Here is a 21,836-nt window from a genome sequence, read left to right as displayed (position 1 = left end):
CTCCCACATCACATTCCCTCCCTTTTGTTCAACTTTCCATGTGTGAGTTGACATGATTGAATAGACAATAGACAATAGGTGCAGGAGGAGGCCATTCGGCCCTTCGAGCCAGCACCGCCATTCAATGTGATCATGGCTGATCATTCTCAATCAGTACCCCGTTCCTGCCTTCTCCCCATACCCCCTGACTCCGCTATCCTTAAGAGCTCTATCTAGCTCTCTCTTGAATGCATTCAGAGAATTGGCCTCCACTGCCTTCTGAGGCAGAGAATTCCACAGATTCACAAATCTCTGACTGAAATGGCGGAGTAGACTCGATGGGCCGAATGGCCCAATTCTGCTCCTATCCCTTGTGACATTAAACTATCCATGCTTACTTCTACTTCCTGGTTCAATTGCTACAGGTCATTCCTCTGGACTCTTCAACCGGATTGGATAAGGAGATGGGGTCATGGGGTTGTTGCTAGGGAAGTCATTGTCATCACCAGGAAGTGCATAAGTTGTTGATAAATAAAATTACTTTTGATTAAAGTTTTAACATGTGGACAGCATTAGTTTACTCTCGAGATGCAGCATGGAAACAGGCCCTTCGGCCCACCGAGTCCGTGCCGATCAGTGATCCCCGCAAATTAACACTATCCTCTACACACACTAGGGACAATTTACATTTACACCAAGCCAATCAACCTAGAAACCTGCACGTCTTTGGAGTGTGGGAGGAAACAAAAGGTCTCGGAGAAAACCCACGCAGGTCACGGGGAGAACGTACAAACCCCGTAGAGAAAGCACCCGTAGTCGGGATTGAACCCGGGTCTCTGGCGCTGAAAGGCAGCAACTCTACCGCTGTGCCACCGTGCCGACCGGCATATTACATTGAACTGTATGCATAAAGCTTTACATCCAATACTTATTGCAAAAAGAAGAATTTCACCGTGTGTTTACATGCGACAATAATACATCATTGACCATTGTTCAAAAGAGAGTAACAAGGTCATCTCAGATATCGTTTAATTGTAGAGCCATAGAGTCATACAGCATGGAAACAGGACCTTCAGCCCAACTTGTCCACGATGGCCAAAATGGCCCATCTAAGGTGGTCCCATTAGCCTGCAGTTTGTCCATATCACTCTCAATCTTCCCATCCATGTACCTGTCCAATCTGTATAGTACCTGCCTCCAATTGTCCAGCCCAATGATGTTAAAAGTGTTAAAACAGGGATGAAATTAGTAAACATTTGGAGAAATATGGGTTGATGAAAGGAATCCCAATGTGTCTCTGCACGAGGCAAGTCAAGTTTAACAGGCTGGGCCCAGTGCTTTTGATCAAATGACAGGGTTGATAACTGCAACACAGTTGATGTAAACACACTCTCAGAAAGCCTTTGATGAAATGTCACATAATGAGCTTGTTAGCAAAACCGGAGCCTGTGGAATGAGAAAGAGCTTGTGGCAATGTGAACATGAAATGGGTTTCTGTTACAGGAACCAGAGTCTTAGAGAAAGATTGCTTTATTGACTGGAGTTTAGGGTGTGCCATCATCACCCGAAGGTTGGTACCTCAGAGGGTGGTGAATCCGAGGAATTCATTGCCACAGAGGGCTGTGGAGGCCAAGTCAGTGGATATTTTTTAAAGCAGAGATACATTCTTGATTAGTACGGGTGTCAGAGGTGATGGGGAGAAGGCGGGAGAATGGGGTTGAGGGGGAGAGATAGATCGGCCATGATTGAATGGTGGAGTGGACTCGATGGGCCAAATTCTGCTGCTGTAACTTATGAATGCAATTGTTGTAAAGAGAAAGATGCTGATAGTCTTCTGTGTATCCAGTGATTCCAGTATTTATTTCCCACCACAACAAAATGGATTGCTCGCCATTTATCAGATATTTATATATATATCATAAATATAATTACTTTAAAGCTTGTGATAAATCAGCCATATGTACAATACGGTTACAATACCATATGGTATGTTGTATATACAATACACAGTTACATTATAACATTTTAGTACATGAGATGATATACAATTTTTCAAATATTGCACTTCCTCTCACATTCAAATTAAATGTCTTTTCAATTGGAAATCTATGAGATTGATTGATTGAGGGAGGGAGGGAGGGAGGGAAGGAGGGAGGGAGGGAGGGAGGCATGGATGGATGGATGGATGGATGGATGGATGGATGGATGGATGGATGGATGGATGGATGGATGGATGGATGGATGGATGGATGGATGGATGGATGGATGGATGGATGGATGGATGGATGGATGGATGGATGGATGGATGGATGGATGGATGGATGGATGGATGGATGGATGGATGGATGGATGGATTGATTGATTGATTGATTGATTGATTGATTGATTGATTATTTCCAGCTTGGTAACAGGCCCTTTGACCCAACCATTATTCACACTAGTTCTATGTTATCCCACTTTCACGTCCACTCCCTACACACCAGGGGACAAATTTACAGAGGGTGGCACGGTGGCGCAGTTGTAGAGCTACTGCCTTACAGTGCCAGAGAGACCCAGGTTCGATCCTGACCATGGGTGATGTCTGTACGGAGTTTGTACGTTCTCCCCGTGACCTGCGTGGGTTTTCCCCGGGTGCTCCGGTTTCCTCCCACACTCCATACACATAATTGACTCGGTGCAAATGTAAAATTTGTCCCTAGTGGGTATGTAGGGTAGTGTTAGTGTGCGGGGATCGCTGGTCGGCGCGGACTCGGTGGGCCGAAGTGTTTCCGCGCTGTATCTCTAAACTAAGCTAAACTAAACCCACGCGGTCACGTGGAGAACGTGCAAAGACGGCACACACAAAGAACAGCGCCCGAGGTCAGGATCGAACCTGGGGTCTCTGGCACTGTGAGGCAGCGGCACTACCCACTGCGCCCCCGTGCCCAGATGTGTTAAGTGGGTCTGTAGCATTCAGTGCACAGGGAGCAGCAATATGAAGACGAGATACACTGAACATGTGACAGGCTGGTACCTCAGCCCCAGGCTGTGCAAGACATTTATAAAGTGCACAATGTTTCAAGCTCACGAGATGCAAGTTCGCCAGATGGGTTTGGAGCTGATAAACTCACTGTAGGAATTGAAAACTCGGTGGGATAATGTCGATAGGCGCAGAGACTTCTTATACAACTGGGCGAGTGAATCCATTTGTAATCACATTCATTGAATTGCAGCATCAAGTGTAAAGCAGGCTCAGGTATGCTAAGAGTGACTAACTGTGTAGCATATTTACAACACTCATGGTTTAACGTGGCTCGATACAATTTCTCCCCCCCTCTTTGCAGGAGTAAGGAACTGCAGATGTTGGTTTACAAAAAAAAAAGACGCAGAGTGCCGGAGTAACTCAGCGGGTCAAGGTAGCATCTCTGGAGAACATGGATAGGTGACGTTTCGGGTCATAGAGTCATATACAGTGTGGAAAGTGGCCCTTCGGCCCAACTCGCCCACACTGGCCACCAATGTCCCAGCTAGCCTAGTCCCACTTGCCTGCGCTTGGTCCATATCCCTCCAAACCTGTCCTATCCATGTACCTGTCCAACTGTTTCTTAAACGATGGGATAGTCCCAGGCTCAACTACCTCCTCTGGCAGCTTGTTCCACACACCCACCACCCTCTGTGTGAAAAAGTTACCCCTCAGATTCCAATGAAATCTTTTCCCCTTCACCTTGAACCTATGTCCTCTGGTCCTCGATTCCCCTACTCTGGGCAAGAGACTCTGTGCATCTATCCCTCTCATGATTTTGTACACCTCCGTGAGATCTCTCCTCATTCTCCAACGCTCCATGGAATAGAGACCCAGCCTACTCAACCTCTACCTAAGGGTCGGGACCCTTCTTAAAATATTCTAGGTCCTGGCCTATGAAGACAATGACCCCTAATGCCTTATTCTCCACCCCATCCACCTGTTCCTAGAAGTGAACTAACTTCACTTTTGTGGAGTTTCTTGGTGAAAAGACAGAGTCGTGCATTGTCCCCCGGTGGTACTGGAAGCTCTGAGGAGCAAGATACTGTTAGATTTTGTTGTGGCGATCCAGTTTGATTATTGAAGTGGTGATATCAAGAGAATGGGTTTCATTTTGTATGAGCTGGCATGCCAAGCAGATGCTGACTGGTAGTCCAGGTGGAGCGGGAATGGGTGCAGGAAGGAACGGCAGGTGCTGCTTTAAACCCAAGATAAGACACACAAAGCTGGAGTAACTCAGGCAGCGACTCTGGAGAGAAGGGAACGGGTGACCTTTCCGGGTCGAGACCCTTCTCCGGACCCGAAACGCCACCCATTCCTTCTCTCCAGAGACGCTGCCTGTCCCGCTGAGTTACTCCAGCTTTGTGCGTCTATCTTCGGAGTGGGAGGCTGGCTCACTTACTGCCTGCAGTGCAGTGTGAGGCTGGAAATTCCCTTGTGGAGAAACGAGGTTGGATGTAAATGGTCTCACGTCAACCCTTGAATCAGTTTGCTACCTCCCACTTCAACAACGTTGAAGGCGAGGCGGACGGCTCGCATCGTCGTGACTCAGTGCCACCTCCCCTTTCATTCGCTGTGTGTGATTCCTCTGTCACACACCTGCCTGGTCAGCGGAGTTTGTTGCGGGCGTCCACCAGCCTGGCCCGTCTCATTCTGCGGCGATCCGTTTTCAATCGCATCCAGAGAAGCAAACTGGAGCTTTAACTTGAGCCCGGACCTCCTGCCTTCCACGGTAGTCCCATTCTCATCCCTCCCCTTCTGGTTCATCTCGATTCCATCGGGCGTCTGGAGGATTTCGGGGTCTTCCTCGTTGATCCACTCTGCTGTGCTGGGCTGCTGCGATGTCACTGAAATGGACTTGGGCAACGTTGGGCACTGCACCTCCGGGTGGTTTTGATTGCCTCTGTATCCACCAACTGCACAAAAGGAGACACAAAGACTGGTTGAGACTCTGGCATGCTGCAATTCAAGAGTCAAGAGCGTTTCATTGTCACGTGTCCCAGATAGAACAATCACCTTCTAACTTGCAGGAGCACTGCAGAATGTGTAAACATAGGAGACACAAAATGCCGGAGTAACTCAGCGGGACAGGCAGCATCTCTGGAGAGAAGGAACGGGTGACGTTTCGGGTCGAGACCCTTCTTCAGACATAGTAGACTATAAACAATTTAATAAATGAGAAAAAAAAATCATACACGCATACTGTATATACACAGGTGTGTGTGTATATATACATACTCCCACACACACACACACACACACACACACACACACACACAAACACGCAAACGCATGCACACACGTTAAAATTGAGCTCTTAGAGCTAAAAGAATCAAGGGATATGGAGAAAACGCAGGAACGGAGTACTGATGATCCATTAGCCATGATCATATTGAATGGTGGTGCTGTCGAATGGCCTACTCCTGCACCTATTTTTCTATGTTTATATATATATATATACATATATATGCGCGCACACATACGCACACATAAAAAACAAACAATAATAGTGCTCTAATAGCAATAATAGTCTCTGTAGTGCAGAGCTTATTTGAGGTTGTCGTGTTTAACAGCCTGATGGCTGTCGGGAAGAAGCTGTTCCTGAACCTGGACGTCACAGTTTTCCGGATTAAAGGATCACCAGTGGGTGGGAAAGTGGTGGTGGGCCAGTGCTTCTCTCTGCATCAATTCCATGAGGAAAAAAATGTATGTATAAAATCATGAGAGGAATAGATCGGGCAGAGTCTCTTGCCCAGAGTAGTGGAATCGAGGACCAGAGGACATAGGTTCAAGGTGAAGGGGAAAAGAATTAATAGGAATCTGAGGGGTAACTTTCTCACACAAAGGGTGGTGGGTGTGTGGAACGAGCTGCCAGAGGAGGTAGTTGAGGCTGGGACTTAAACAATGTTTAAGAAACAGTTAGACGGGTACATGGATAGGACAGGTTTGGAGAGATATGGACCGAACTCAGGCAGGTGGGACTTGTATAGCTGGGACATTGTTGGCCGGTGTGGGCAGGTTGGGCTGAAGAGCCTGTTTCCACACTGTATCACTCTATGACTAGTGTAGCTGGGACATTGTTGGCCGGTGTGGGCAGGTTGGGCCGAAGGGCCTGTTTCCACACTGTATCACTCTATGACTAGTGTAGCTGGGCCGGTGTGGGCAAGTTGGGCTGAAGGGCCTGTTTCCATGCTGTATCACACTATCACCCCATTCTATGGTGGATGCTGATTAGTGAGTTCTTTAAATGTGGATTCGGGGCATGATACGGCCATTTGGTTATGGAAATAGAGGAGAAGTGATTTTATCCCGATGTTTGTTGGAGTTGTTGATGTTCTTTACCTGTGAGGGATCGAGCCAGTTTGCCTTTCTTTTGCGACTCCTCGGCCAGACAAACCGATCTCCTCTATGGTAAGAAGGCACAAAAAAGAGCAATTAATACACAATAGACACCCGGCCTCCTGCTTCTGCCATCAATTATTAACTGTCATGTCGCAATAGCAGTCTATGTTCAGGTTGCTATCCAAAACAGATCAGATAATTCTCTAAGGGCTAACGGAATCAAGGGATATGGGGAGAAAGCAGAAACGGGGTACTGGTTGTGAATGTTGGCCTTCATAACAAGAGGAGTTGAGTATAGGAGCAAAGAGGTCCTTCTGCAGTTGTACAGGGCCCGAGTGAGACCACACCTGGAGTACTGTGTGCAGTTTTGGTCTCCAAATTTGAGGAAGGATATTCTTGCTATTGAGGGCGTGCAGCGTAGGTTTACTAGGTTAATTCCCGGAATGGCGGGACTATCATATGTTGAAAGACTGGAGCGACTTGGCTTGTATACACTGGAATTTACAAGGATGAGAGGAGATCTTATCGAAACGTATAAGATTATTAAGGGGTTGGACACGTTACAGGCAGGAAACATGTTCCCAATGTTGGGGGAGTCCAGAACAAGGGGCCACAGTTTAAGAATAAGGGGTAGGCCATTTAGAACTGAGATGAGGAAAAACTTTTTCAGTCAGAGAGTTGTGAATCTGTGGAATTCTCTGCCTCAGAAGGCAGTGGAGGCCAATTCTCTGAATGCATTCAAGAGAGAGCTAGATAGAGCTCTTAAGGATAGCGGAGTCAGGGGGTATGGGGAGAAGGCAGGAACGTGGTAGTGATTGAGAATGTTCAGCCATGATCACATTGAATGGCTCGAAGGGCCGAATAGCCTCCTCCTGCACTTATTGTCTATTGTCTATGATCATATTGAATGGCGGTGCTGGCTCGAAGGGCCGAATGGCCTCCTCCTGCACCTATTGTCTATGTTTCTATACAACTACATACAAATGTAATCAAGTCAAACTCAAGTAAAAGAGGTAGAGCAAAAGAGAAGAGGTGGAATATAGTTTAGTTCAGTTTAGTTTAGTTTAGAGATACAGCGCGGAAACAGGCCCTTCGGCCCACCGAGTCTGCGCCGATCAGCGATCCCCGCACACTAACCTACACCCACTAGGGACAATTTACATTTCTACCAAGCCAATTAACCTACAAACCTGTACGTCTTTGGAGTGTGGAAAGAAACCAAAGTTCTCGGAGAAATCCCATGCAGGTCACAGGGAGAACGTACAAACTCCGTACAGATGGCGCCCGTAGTCAGGATCGAACCCGGGTCTCTGGCGCTGTGAGGCAGCAACTCTACCGCCGCGCCACCTTGCCGCACATTTTGATTTTCATAAATGAGCCATAGAACATAAGGGATAAAATTGCCCACAAACTATACTAGGTTTAGGTTTAGGTTTATTATCGTTATGTGCACTGAGGTACTGTGAAAAGCTGTAATTTGCATGCTATCCAAACAGATCAGGTAATAGGTGTAAGAAGGAACTGCAGATGCTAGTTTACACAGAGAATAGATACAATAGACAATAGACAATAGGTGCAGGAGGCCATTCGGCCCTTCGAGCCAGCACCGCCAATCAATGTGATCATGGCTGATCATTCTCAATCAGTACCCCGTTCCTGCCTTCTCCCCATACCCCCTGACTCCGCTATCCTTAAGAGCTCTATCTAGCTCTCTCTTGAATGCATTCAGAGAATTGGTCCCCACTGCCCTCTGAGGCAGAGAATTCTACAGACTCACAACTCTCTGACTAAAAAAGTTTTTCCTCATCTCTGTTCTAAATGGCCTACCCCTTATTCTTAAACTGTGGCCCCTGGTTCTGGACTCCCCCAACATTGGGAACATGTTTCCTGCCTCTAACGTGTCCAACCCCTTAATAATCTTATATGTTTCGATAAGATCCCCTCTCATCCTTCTAAATTCCAGTGTATACAAGCCGAGTCGCTCCAGTCTTTCAACATGGACATTTTATGACAGTCCCGCCATTCCGGGAATTAACCTAGATGCTGGAGTGACTCAGTGGGACAGGCAGCATCTCAAGTCTGAAGAAGAGGTCTCAACCCGAAATGTCACCCATTCCTTCTCTCCAGAGATGCTCTTTGTGTCTAGATCAGATAACACCGTACATGCATGCAATCAAGTCAAACTCAAGTACAATAGGTGGAGCAAAGGGGAAGATACAGAGTGCAGAATGTAGTTCTCAGCATTGTGGCGTGCCAGTTCCAGAGATAAAGTCCAATGTCCGCAATGAGGTAGAGGTGAATCGGACAGTACCCCAGCTTATTGAAAGATAGTATAAGAAAATAACTGCAGTGAGGGCGGCACGGTGGCGCAGCGGTAGAGTTGCTGCTTTACAGCGAATGCAGCGCCGGAGACTCAGGTTCAATCCTGACTACGGGTGCTGCACTGTAAGGAGTTTGTACGTTCTCCCCGTGACCTGCGTGGGTTTACTCCGAGATCTTCGGTTTCCTCCCACACTCCAAAGACGTACAGGTATGTAGGTTAATTGGCTGGGTAAATGTAAAAATTGTCCCTAGTGGGTGTAGGATAGTGTTAATGTACGGGGATCGCTGGGCGGCACGGACTTGGAGGGCCGAAAAGGCCTGTTTCCGGCTGTATGTATATGATATATGATATGCTGGTACAAATCGAAGGTATTTATTCACAAAATGCTGGGGTAACTCAGCAGGTCAGGCAGCATCTCGGGAGAGAAGGAATGGGCGACGTTTCGGGTCGAGACCCTTCTTCAGACTGACGTCAGGGGGGCGGGACAAAGGAAAGATATAGGTGGAGACAGGAAGATGGAGGGAAATCTGGGAAGGGTGAGGGGAAGAGAGGGACAGAGGAACTATCTAGAACGGAGATGAGGAAGAACTTTTTCAGTCAGAGAGTGGTGAAGGTGTGGAATTCTCTGCCTCAGAAGGCAGTGGAGGCCAGTTCGTTGGATGCTTTCAAGAGAGAGCTGGATAGAGCTCTTAAGGATAGCAGAGTGAGGGGGTATGGGGAGAAGGCAGGAACGGGGTACTGATTGAGAGTGATCAGCCATGATCGCATTGAATGGCGGTGCTGGCTCGAAGGGCTGAATGGCCTACTCCTGCACCTATTGTCTATTGTCTATTGTCTATTGTCTATAAAGTTGGAGGTCGATGTTCATACCGCTGGGCTGCAAGCTGCCCAGGCAAAATTATGAGGTGCTGTTCCTCCAATTTCCGGTGGGCCTCACTATGGCACTGGAGGAGGCCCATGACAGAAAGGTCAGACTGGGAATGGGAGGGGGAGTTGACGTGCTAGCTTATGGAAGGACAGTTCAGAAGCCTGATAACAGAGGGGAAGAAGCTGTCCCTGAGTCTGGTGGTGGGAGTTTTCTCTGTATCTCTATCTCTAAAGTCTAAAGGTAACTGTTGTTGCTGCTCGCCTTATGCATTAGTACATTAGTAAATAAGTTCATGTGATAGGAGCAGAATTAGACCATTCGGCCCATCAGGTCTACTCTGCCATTCAATCGTGGCTGATCTATCTCTCCCTCCTAACCCCATTCTCCTGCCTTCTCCCCATAACCTCTGACACCCGTACTAATCAAGAATCTATCTCTACCTTGAAAATACCCATTGACTTTGCCTCCCGAACCTTCTGTGGCAAAGAATTCCACAGATTCACCACCCTCTGACTAAAGAAATTCCTCCTCGTCTACTTTCTAAAGGTACATCCTTTTATTCTGAGGCTGTGCCCTCTAGTCCTATGCTCTCTCCCACTTGTGGAAACATCCTCTCCACATCCACTCTATCCGGGCCTTTCACTATTCGGCAAGTTTCAATAATGTCCCCACCTCATCCTTCTAAACTCCAGCGAGTACAGGCCCAGAGCCGACAAACGCTCATCGCAGGTCAACCCACTCATTCCTGGGATCATTCTCGTAAACCTCCTCTGGACCCACTCTAGAGCCAGCAGATCCCTCCTCAGATATGGGGTCCAAAACTGCTCACAATAACGTTTCTCTGGGTGCAGTTGATCGGTGACGATCGGACCTGTCCGGTTACCTTTACAGAATCCTGAGAGACGTCATCTTTCAGTAAACTCTCTTGGCGTCTCAGGAAGATCTCCTTGGCCTGGTTGGAGTTCTTCCCCTGCGGTAAGGTGTGTCTGTTGTAGGACGGCATCTGCTCACAGAAAACCAACAGGTTACACACGCTCCTCGGCTGACGATATCTCCACTTTACAACGGTGCAAAAGTGACACGCGTTCAGTAGAAACCCCACTTCAACTCTTGACCTTTTCCCAGGCTAGTGATATGTGGTAAGTGTTCTGAGCACGGTTAAGTTAGGCTGAGCCAGGCTATGATGTTGGGTGGGTTAGGTGGCTACGATGTTAGGTAGGTTAGGTGGCTGTTGGGTGGGTTAGGTGGCTATGATATTGGGTAGGTTAGGTGGCTGTTGGGTAGGTTAGGTGGCTATGATGTTGGGTAGGTTAGGTGGCTATGATGTTGGGTAGGTTAGGTGGCTGTTGGGTAGGGTAGGTGGCTATGATGTTGGGTAGGGTAGGTGGCTATGATGTTGGGTAGGTTAGGTGGCTGTGTTAAGTAGGTTAGGTGGCTATGATGTTGGGTAGGGTAGGTGGCTATGATGTTGGGTAGGTTAAGTGGTATGATGTTGGGTAGGTTAGGTGGCTGTTGGGTAGGTTAGGTGGCTGTGATGTTGGGTAGGTTAGGTGGCTGTGATGTTGGGTAGGTTAGGTGGCTATGATGTTGGGTAGGGTAGGTGGCTATGATGTTGGGTAGGTTAGGTGGCTGTGTTGGGTAGGTTAGGTGGCTGTGATGTTGGGTAGGTTAGGTGGCTGTGATGTTGGGTAGGTTAGGTGGCTATGATGTTGGGTAGGTTAGGTGGCTGTGATGTTGGGTGGGTTAGGTGGCTGTTGGGTGGGTTAGGTGGCTGTTGGGTGGGTTAGGTGGCTATTATGTTGGTAGGTTAGGTGGCTATGATGTTTGGTAGGTTAGGTGGCTATGATGTTGGGTGGGTTAGGTGGCTGTTGGGTGGGTTAGGTGGTATGATGTTTGGTAGGTTAGGTGACTATGATGTTTTGGTAAGTTAGGTGCATTTTCGACTTATGATATTTTCGATTTACGATGGGTTTATCGGAACGTAGCCCATCGTAAGTCGGTGAGCATCTGCATAGCAATAGTGAGGTCTTAGTCACACAACACAGAAACAGGCCCTTCGGCCCCACACGCCCATGCCGACCAAGATGCCCCATCTACCCCAGTTCCACCTGCCCACATTTGTTCCATATCACACTAAGCCTTTCCTATCCATGTACCTGTCCAAGGTACTTTTTAAATGATGTTGTGGTACCAGCCTCGACTACCCCCCTTGGTAGCAGATGCACACAAAGTGCTGGAGTAACTCAGCGGGTCAGGCAGCATCTGTGGAGAACTTGGATAGGTGACGTTTCACAGAATGCTGGAGTAACTCAGCGGGTCAGGCAGCATCTCTGGAGAACATGGATAGGTGACGTTTCACAGAGTGCTGGAGTAACTCAGCGGGTCAGGCAGCACCTGTGGAGAACATGGATATGTGATGTTTTGAGTTGGGGCCCTTCTTTAGACTAGGTGTCTGAAGAAGGGTTCCGACCTGAAACGTCACACCTCCGTTTTCTCCAGGGACGCTGCCTGACCCGCTGAGTTACTCCAGTAATTTGTGTCTATCTTTGGTATAAACCAGCATCTGCAGTTCCTTTCTACACATACCTCCCTGGGCAACTCATTCCATAGCCCCAAACCCTTCTGTGTGAAAACATTGTCCCCCCACCCTAGTGGAAACCCAAGCAGTCACAGGGAGAACATGTACTGTCTTTAAATCTTGCTGTTCTCATGTTAAATCTATGTCCTCTGGTTTTTGATTCCCCTACCCTGGGCAAAGGATTGTCTGCACTTCCTCTACCTGTTCCGCTCATTGTCTTGTACACCTGTACCTGCGCATTAAAGCTATCTGTTCCCTTCATGATATTGTACACCTGTACCTGCGCATTCATCCTATCTGTTCCCTTCATGATATTGTACACCTGTACCTGCGCATTAAAGCTATCTGTTCCCTTCATGATATTGTACACCTGTATCTGCGCATTCAAGCCACCTGTTCCCTTCATGATATTGTACACCTGTACCTGCGCATTCATCCTATCTGTTCCCTTCATGATATTGTACACCTGTATCTGCGCATTCATCCTATCTGTTCCCTTCATGATATTGTACACCTGTACCTGCGCATTCATCCTATCTGTTCCCTTCATGATATTGTACACCTGTACCTGCGCATTCATCCTATCTGTTCCCTTCATGATATTGTACACCTGTATCTGCGCATTCATCCTATCTGTTCACCTCGTGATTTTATATGCTTCGAAAAAAAATCACCCCTCAGCTTCCTGTGCTCCAAGGAATAGAGTCCCAGCACAACCTCTCCCTGTAGCTCAGGCCCTCAAATCCTGGCAACACCCTTCGTAAACCTTCTCTGCTCCCTTTCCAGATCGACGCGGCATAAAGGAGACTCACACCAGCATTACTTAAAGAGTTTTAGAGATTAGGGGGTACGGCGCGGAAACTGGCCCTTCGGCCCATCGAGTCCACGCCGACCATCGACACACACAGAACCAATAAATTCATACCGTTTGCCGAATGCGATAAAGGTTTCTAATCAAGAGCTCCTGGATGTTGTCGAGCTGCTCTTTCGGCACTGGGCTTTTGGAGACTTCAGCTGCTTTTTCATTGCTGTGTGGAGAGGATTAACAACATGATTCACCGTCCTGTCCTGGTTGGAAGGATGAGGGGCGACCTCATAACAAACGTCCCGAATAGTGAAAGGCTTGGATAGAGTGGATGCGGAGAGGAGGTCTTAAGGATAGCGGAGTCAGGGGGTACGGAGAGAAAGCAGGAACGGGGTACTGATTGAGAATGATCAGCCATGATCACATTGAATGGCGGTGCTGGCTCGAAGGGCCGAATGGCCTACTCCTGCACCTATTGTCTATTGTCTATTGTTTCCACTAGTGGGAGAGTCTAGGACTAAACGTTATTAACATTATTCCCTTTAGACAATAGACGATAGACAATAGGTGCAGGAGGAGGCCATTCGGCCCTTCGAGCCAGCACTGCCATTCAATGTGATCATGGCTGATCATTCTCAATCAGTACCCCGTTCCTGCCTTCTCCCCATACCCCCTGACTCCGCTATCCTTAAGAGCTCTATCTAGCTCTCTCTTGAATGCATTCAGAGAATTGGCCTCCACTGCCTTCTGAGGCAGAGAATTCCACACATTCACAACTCTCTGACTGAAAAAGATTTTCCTCATCTCAGTTCTAAATGGCCTACCCCTTATTCTTAAACTGCGGCTCCTGGTTCTGGACTCCCCCAACATTGGGAACATGTTTTCTGCCTCTAACGTGTCCAACCCCTTAATAATCTTATACGTTTCGATAAGATCTCCTCTCATCCTTCTAAATTCCAGTGTATACAAGACTAGTCGCTCCAGTCTTTCAACATATGACAGTCCCGCCATTCCGGGAATTAACCTAGTAAACCTACGCTGCACGCCCTCAATAGCAAGAATATCCTTCCTCAAATTTGGAGACCAAAACTGCACACAGTACTCCAGGTGCGGTCTCACTAGGGCCCTGTACAACTGCAGAAGGACCTCTTTGCTCCTATACTCAACTCCTCTTGTTATGAAGGCCAACATTCCATTGGCTTTCTTCACTGCCTGCTGTACCTGCATGCTTCCTTTCAGTGACTGATGCACTAGGACACCCAGATCTCGTTGTACGTCCCCTTTTCCTAACTTGACACCATTCAGATAATACTCTGCCTTCCTATTCTTACCACCAAAGTGGATAACCTCACACTTATCCACATTAAACTGCATCTGCCATGCATCCGCCCACTCACACAACCTGTCCAAGTCACCCTGCAACCTCATAGCATCTTCCTCACAGTTCACACTGCCACCCAGCTTTGTATCATCTGCAAATTTGCTAATGGTACTTTTAATCCCTTCATCCAAGTCATGTCATGTCTTTATCATGTCTCTGTACGCTGTGGACGGCTGGATTGTAACCATGTATTGTCTTTCCGCTGACTGGTCAACACGCAACAAAAGCTTTCCACTTTACCTCAACTCAACCCCATCTATACACTAAAACACTCGTTTGTTTGTTCCTGAACTACGGCCAAAACAGTTCACGATAGCGCGACCATTCTAGACCCACCTTACTCACCGTCGTCCCTCTGGTGCTAATGGAAGAAGTTTCATTGAAATCGGTGTTATAGTTTTAAAGTTATTCACATTTTAAAGTTTAAATCTGTCTCCTAGGGAGGGAGGGGGGGGGAGGAGATAGGATAAGGGGGGTTGAGGGGGATGGAGTGGGGGGGAGGAGAAGGGGAGGGGAGGGGGAGGGAGGGAGAGAGAGGGGGGAGGGAGGGAGGGAGGGAGGGAGGGTGGAGGGGGATCAGGGGGGTTGAGGGGGGTGGAGTGGGGGGGAGGAGAGGGGGAGGAGGGAGCGAGGGCAAGGGAGAGGGAGGGGGGGAGGGAGAGAGAGGGAGGGGAGGGGGAGGGGGGGGAGAGGGAGCAAGGAAGGAGGGGGAGGAGAAGGGGGAGGGAGGGGGGAGAGAGAGAGAGGGGGAGGGGGTGGAGGATAAGGGGGGTTGAGGGGGATGGAGTGGGGGGGAGGAGAAGGGGAAGGGAGGAGGAGGGAAGGAGAGAGAGGGGGAGGTGGGAGGGAGAGAGAGGGGGGGAGGGAGGGAGGGAGAGGGGGAGGGGAGGAGGGGGGCAGAGGGGAGGGGGGAGGGGGGAGGGGGAGGAGAGGGTGGTGCACCAATCCAGGAGAGGTTCGGGCCCAACGGGTCCACTAGGTCTAGTTGTAAACTGAACACCAGGAAAGCAGCAACAACATAATTCCACTTCAATAATTGAATGCTGCTCTTTGAGATTACGGAGGATGCAGTATGCTAAGGTCAGGGTCTAAGTTCAGATCAAACTGATGCCAGTAGAAATTTAAGCTGCTGCATCTGAAGCATTAAACAAATCAATTATTAAAGCATTTCCAGAGACAACCATTGCAGCGTTTTTATAAGATGCAGTGGCTGGGCACACAAGCATAACATTGTAGACCTGAGGAGCAGGCCCTTCGGCCCACTGTGTCCGTGCCAGCCATGATGACAAGATAAACTAATAATAAGACATTCTTGCCATAGAGGGAGTACAGAGAAGGTTCACCAGGTTGATTCCTGGGATGGCAGGACTTTCATATGAAGAAAGACTGGATAGACTCGGCTTGTACTCGCTGGAATTTAGAAGATTGAGGGGGGATCTTATAGAAACGTACAAAATTCTTAAGGGGTTGGACAGGCTAGATGCAGGAAGATTGTTCCCGATGTTGGGGAAGTCCAGAACAAGGGGTCACAGTTTAAGGATAAGGGGGAAGTCTTTTAGGACCGAGATGAGAAAGTTTTTTTTCATACAGAGAGTGGTGAATCTGTGGAATTCTCTGCCACAGAAGGTAGTTGAGGCCAGTTCATTGGCTATATTTAAGAGGGAGTTAGATGTGGCCCTTGTGGCTAAAGGGATCAGAGGGTATGGAGAGAAGGCAGGTACGGGATACTGAGTTGGATGATCAGCCATGATCATATTGAATGGCGGTGCAGGCTCGAAGGGCCGAATGGCCTACTCCTGCACCTATTTTCTACGTTTCCTCTGTCTGCACGTGATCCATATTCCCTCCGCGCCCTCTAAATTGTGAGATTTAGTTTGGCTTGGCTTGGTTTAGTTTAGTTAATTGTCACGCCTACCGAGGTACAGTGAAAAGCTTTTAGTTGCGTGCTAACCAGTCAACGAAAAGACAATACCCGATTACAATCAAAGTGCCCACAGTGCAAACTGCCCATGATAAAGGATACAACATTTAGTGCAAGATAAAATCCAATAACGTTTGATTGTTTAGAAGTGATGGGAGCAAAATTTGGCTATTCGGCCCATCATGTCTACTCTGCCATTTAATCATGGCTGATCTATCTCTCCCACTCAATCCCATTCTCCTGCTTTCTCCCCATAACCCCTGACACCCGTATCAATCAAGAATCTGTCAATCTCCGCCTTAAAAATACCCATTGACTTGGCCTCCACAGCTGTGTGTGGCAATGAATTCCACAGATTCACCACCCTCTGACTAAATAAATTTCTCTTCATCCCCTTTCTAAAGGAACGTCCTATAATTCTGAGGCTGTGACCTCTGGTCCTAGACTCTCCCACTAGTGGAAACATCCTCTCCACATCCACTCTACCTAGGGTTGCCATCTGTCCCGTTGTCGCCGGGACATCCCATATATTGGACACCGTAGGCCCTGGCGCCGTAGGCCCGGATGCTGTAGGCCCGGACGCTGTAGGCCCGGACGCTGTAGGCCCGGACGCTGTAGGCCTGGGGGCCGCTGTAGGTCCGGACACCATAGGCCCAGGGGCCGCTGTAGGCCCGGACAGTGTAGGCCCGGAAACAGTAGACCCGGACAGTGTAGGCTCGGGGGCCGCTGTAGGCTCGTACACTGTAGGCCCTGAAGGCGCTGTAGGCCCGGACACTGTTGGCCCGGAGGGCGCCGTAGGTCCGGACAGTGTAGGCCCGGAGGCCAGGGCGCCGCCTAACTGAGGTTGCGTAGCAACCCGCCTCCCGGCCCGGGTGGCCGCCATTGGTGGAACGGGAGCACGTGGCCTCTGCCTGGGTGAGGTCACGTGGGGCGCTGTCACTTTTTGTCCCTTATTTGAGAGTGGGGAAGTTGGCAACCCCTAACCAGACCCATCTACTCACTGTAGAGATGCCAGCGATGCTGTTCCTCCCAGCTGGCCTGTCTCTGCCAACTCAATGGCGTGCTTCTTCTCCAGTTTCTGGTACAGCACCACAATGCTGGACTTGGACAGATGTTGCTCTCTGATGAATATCTTGTTGAGATACTTGTTGTTGAAATGTTCAAATCTGCAAGAAACAGGAAACAGAGTTTAGTGGGGTGGGGTTGGGGAGACTGGAAGAGGTTCAGTGATTCAGCGTTTCAGTTTTAATAGACAATAGGTGCAGGCCATTCAGCCCTTCGAGCCAGCACCGCCATTCAATGTGATCATGGATGATCATTCTCAATCAGTACCCCGTTCCTGCCTTCTCCCCATACCCCCTGACTCCGCTATCCTTAAGAGCTCTATCTAGCTCTCTCTTGAATGCATTCAGAGAATTGGCCTCCACTGCCTTCTGAGACAGAGAATTCCACAGATTCACAACTCTCTGACTGAAAACCTTTTTCCTCTTCTCCGTTCTAAATGGCCTACCCCTTATTCTTAAACTGTGGCCCCTTGTTCTGGACTCCCCCAACATTGCGAACATGTTTCCTGCCTCTAACATGTCCAACCCCTTAATAATCTTATACGTTTCGATAAGATTCCCTCTCATCCTTCTAAATTCCAGCGTATACAAGCCTAGTCGCTCCAGTCTTTCAACTTTTGACAGTCCCGCCATTCCGGGAATTAACCTAGTAAACCTACGCTGCACGCCCTCAATAGCAAGAATATCCTTCCTCAAATTTGGAGACCAAAACTGCACACAGTACTCCAGGTGCGGTCTCACTAGGGCCCTGAACAACTGCAGAAGGACCTCTTTGCTCCTATACTGAACTCCTCTTGTTATGAAGGCCAACATTCCATTGGCTTTCTTCACTGCCTGCTGTACCTGCATGCTTCCTTCCAGCTTAAGTTTATTGTCACCTGTACCGAGGTACAGTGAAAAGCTATTTGTTGTGTGCTGACCAGTTGGCAGAAAGACCACACATGATTACAATCGAGCCGGCCACAGTGTACAGACTCATGATAAAGGGAATAACGTGAATAACGTTTAACACGAGATAAGGTCCAATAAAGTCTGATCATAGGGCCTGAGGTAGATAGTAGCTCATGGCAAGAGTAGGTGTAGGAAGGAACTGCAGATGCTGGTTTAAACCAAAGATAGACACAAAATGCTCGAGTAACTCAGTGGGTCAGGCAGCATCTCTGAATAGAAGGAATGGGCAATGTTTCGGATCGTAGAAACATAGAAAATAGGTGCAGGAGTAGGCCATTCAGGCCCTCGATCCAGCACTGCCATTCAATATGATCATGGCTGATCATTGAAAATCAGTACCCCGTTCCTGCTTTCTCCCCATATCCCTTGATTCTGTTAGCCTATATCCAACTCTCTCTTGAAAACATCCAGTGAATTGGTCTCCTCTGCCTTTTGTGGTAGAGAATTCCACAGATTCACAACTCTCTGGGTGAAAAGGTTTTTCCTCATCTCAGTCCTAAATACCCTACCCCTTATTCTTATACTGTGACCCCTGGTTCTGGACTCCTCCAACATCGGGAACATTTTTCCTGCATCCAGCCTGTCTAATCCCTTAAGAATTTTATATGTTTCTATAAGATCCCCTCTCATCCTTCTAAATTCCAGTGAATATAAGCCCAGTTGATCCATTCTTTCATCACATGTCAGTCCCGCCATCCCGGGAATTAACCTGGTGAACCTACGTTGCACTCCCTCAATAGCAATAATGTCCTTCCTCAAATTAGGAAATCAAAACTGCACACAATACTCCAGGTGCGGTCTCACCAGGGCCCTGTACAACAGCAGTAGGACCTCCTTGCTCCTAAACTCAAATCCTCTCGCAATGAAGGCCAACATGCCATTAGCTTTCTTCACTGCCCGCTGTACCTGCATGCTTACTTTCAGTGACTGATGTACAAGCACACCCAGGTCTCGTTGCACCTCCCCTTTTCCTAATCCGACACCATTCAGATAATAATCTGCCTTCTTGTTATTGCCACCAAAGTGGATAACCTCACATTTATCCACATTATACTGCATCTGCCATGTATCCGCCCACTTACACAACCTAGCCAAGTCACCCTGCAGCCTCATAGCATCCTCTTCACAGCTCACACTGCCACCCAGCTTTGTGTCATCCGTAAACTTGGAGATGTTACTTTTAATTCCTTTGTCTAAAGCCTTCTTCAGACTGAGAGTCAGGGTCTCGACCGGAAATGTCACCCGTTCCTTCTCTCCAGAGATGCTGCCTGTCCCGCTGAGTTACTCCAGCAGTTTGTGCTTATCATCGAGATAGAAACCGTGCTGCCCAACACAGACCACCGATTACACACAGGGGCAGGCTGTACCAATGCAGACCGAAGAAGCTTATACCTGTCTTTCCAGTAATATTGGCCCCAATGTCCACAGATATCTTCGATCCCTGCCAACAGATGGTCCAGGAACTGCAGAAAGCACAGTTTACAAATCAGTTTGTCAGTCATTAATCATGGCCATTTCATAGCCCAAAAGAGCATCCCTGTCTATTGCAGATAGACACAAAATGCTGGAGTAACTCAGCAGGACAGGCAGCGTCTCTGGAGAGAAGGAATGGGTGACGTTTCGGGTCGAGACCCTTCTTCAGACCCTTCTTCTATCTGCCCGAAGAAGGGTCTCGACCCAAAACGTCACCCATTCCTTCTCTCCAGAGATGCTGCCTTTCCTGCTGAGTTACTCCAGCATTGTGTGTCTACCTTCGGTTTAAACCAGCATCTGCAGTTCCTTCCCACACATACCTGTGGCCTCACTTGTCATGAACTACTATCTACCTCAGGACTATCTTGGAATGGACCTTATCTTGCACTAAACGTTATTCACGTTATTCCCTTTATCATGTACCTGTCCACTGTGGCCGGCTCGATTGTAATCATGTGTGGTCTTTCCGCGGACTAGTAAGCATGCAACAAAAAGCTTTTCACTGTACCTCGGTACACGTGACAATCAAACAAGGGGTCATAGGTTTAAGGTGAGAGGGGAAAGATTTGATAGAAACCTGAGGGGTAACTTTTTCACACAGAGGGTGGTGGGTGTGTGGAACAAGCTGCCAGAGGAGGTAGTTGAGGCTGGGACCATATCAACATTTAACAGACACTTGGACAGGTAGATGGAGAGATATGGGCCAAACACAGGCAAGTAGGGCTAGTGTAGATGGAGATTCTTGGTCGGCGTGGAAGGGCCTGTTACCGTGCTGTAGGCCTCCACTCCACTAAAGTGGCACAGTGGTAGAATTGCTGCCTTACAACGCCAGAGTCCCAGGTTCAATCCTGACCACGGGTGCTGTCTGTAGGGAGTTTGTACGTTTTCCCCGTGACCTGCGTGGGTTTTCTCCGAGATCTGGGTGTCCTAGTGAATCAGTCACTGAAAGGAAGCATGCAGGTACAGCAGGCAGTGAAGAAAGCCAATGGAATGTTGGCCTTCATAACAAGAGGAGTTGAGTATAGGAGCAAAGAGGTCCTTCTGCAGTTGTACAGGGCCCTCGTGAGACCGCACCGGGAGTACTGTGTGCAGTTTTGGTCTCCAAATTTGAGGAAGGATATTCTTGCTATTGAGGGCGTGCAGCGTAGGTTTACTAGGTTAATTCCCGGAATGGTGGGACTGTCATATGTTGAAAGACTGGAGCGACTAGGCTTGTATACACTGGAATTTAGAAGGATGAGAGGGGATCTTATCGAAACATATAAGATTATTAAAGGGTTGGACACGTTAGAGGCAGGAAACATGTTCCCAATGTTGGGGGAGTCCAGAACCAGCGGCCACAGTTTAAGAATAAGGGGTAGGCCATTTAGAACGGAGATGAGGAAAAACTTTTCAGTCAGAGAGTTGTGAATCTGTGGAATTCTCTGCCTCAGAAGGCAGTGGAGGCCAATTCTCTGAATGCATTCAAGAGAGAGTTAGATAGAGCTCTTAAGGATAGCGGAGTCAGGGTGTATGGGGAGAAGGCAGGAACGGGGTACTGATTGAGAATGATCAGCCATGATCACATTGAATGGCGGTGCTGTCTCGAAGGGCCGAAAGGCCTCCTCCTGCACCTATTGTCTATTGTCTATCTTCGGTTTCCTCCCACGCTCCAAAGACGTACAGGTTTGTTGGTTAATTGGCTTGGTATCAATGTAAAATTGTCCCTAGTGTGTGTAGGATAGTGTTAGTGTGCGGAGATCGCTGGTCGGCGCGGACTTGGTGGGCCGAAGGGCCTGTTTCCGCGCCCAATCTCTAAAGTCTAAAGAGCATTCCCTTTAATCCCATCACTCTAGGAGAGGCTGCCTCTTCAGAGTACACTTCCACATGATCAGCATTTCAGAACGGAGATATTGCAGTTTTGACAACCAAAAGGCTTTTCAAGATGTGTCAGAAGGAACTGCTGATGCTGGTTTAAGATAGACACAAAAAGGTGAGGTAACTCCGGAGATGCTGCCTGACCCGCTGAGTTACTCCAGCATTTTGTGTCTACATTTTTACTTCCGTTCAGTTTAGAGATACAGCTTGGAAACATGCTCACCGGCCCACCGAGTCCGCACCAGCCAGCGATCCCCGCACATCATCACCATCCTACACACACTAGGGACAAT

At 48.3% G+C, this 21,836-nt stretch overlaps 1 protein-coding gene across 1 annotated transcript in view; it reads right to left on the bottom strand.

The window, feature by feature from the left end:
• Positions 1-764: 764 nt before the first annotated feature.
• The window catches only part of LOC144600701 (sodium/hydrogen exchanger 2-like), a 56,505-nt gene continuing 35,433 nt past the window's right edge, over positions 765-21,836 (bottom strand). Inside the window, exons 7-12 of the mRNA XM_078412606.1 lie at positions 19,606-19,676; positions 17,200-17,364; positions 13,017-13,119; positions 10,397-10,516; positions 6,323-6,386; positions 765-4,896 (exon numbers count right to left, since the gene is read on the bottom strand). Coding sequence (XP_078268732.1) covers positions 4,547-4,896; positions 6,323-6,386; positions 10,397-10,516; positions 13,017-13,119; positions 17,200-17,364; positions 19,606-19,676 — 873 coding nt within the window. The 3' untranslated portion in view covers positions 765-4,546. The remainder of the gene's footprint in view (positions 4,897-6,322; positions 6,387-10,396; positions 10,517-13,016; positions 13,120-17,199; positions 17,365-19,605; positions 19,677-21,836) is intronic.

This window comes from Rhinoraja longicauda, chromosome 15 (genome assembly GCF_053455715.1).
Source record: "Rhinoraja longicauda isolate Sanriku21f chromosome 15, sRhiLon1.1, whole genome shotgun sequence".
Lineage (NCBI taxonomy): Eukaryota > Metazoa > Chordata > Chondrichthyes > Rajiformes > Arhynchobatidae > Rhinoraja > Rhinoraja longicauda.
The sequence above is the reverse complement of the archived record's forward strand: the minus strand, read 5'-3'. Positions and strand labels throughout refer to the sequence as shown.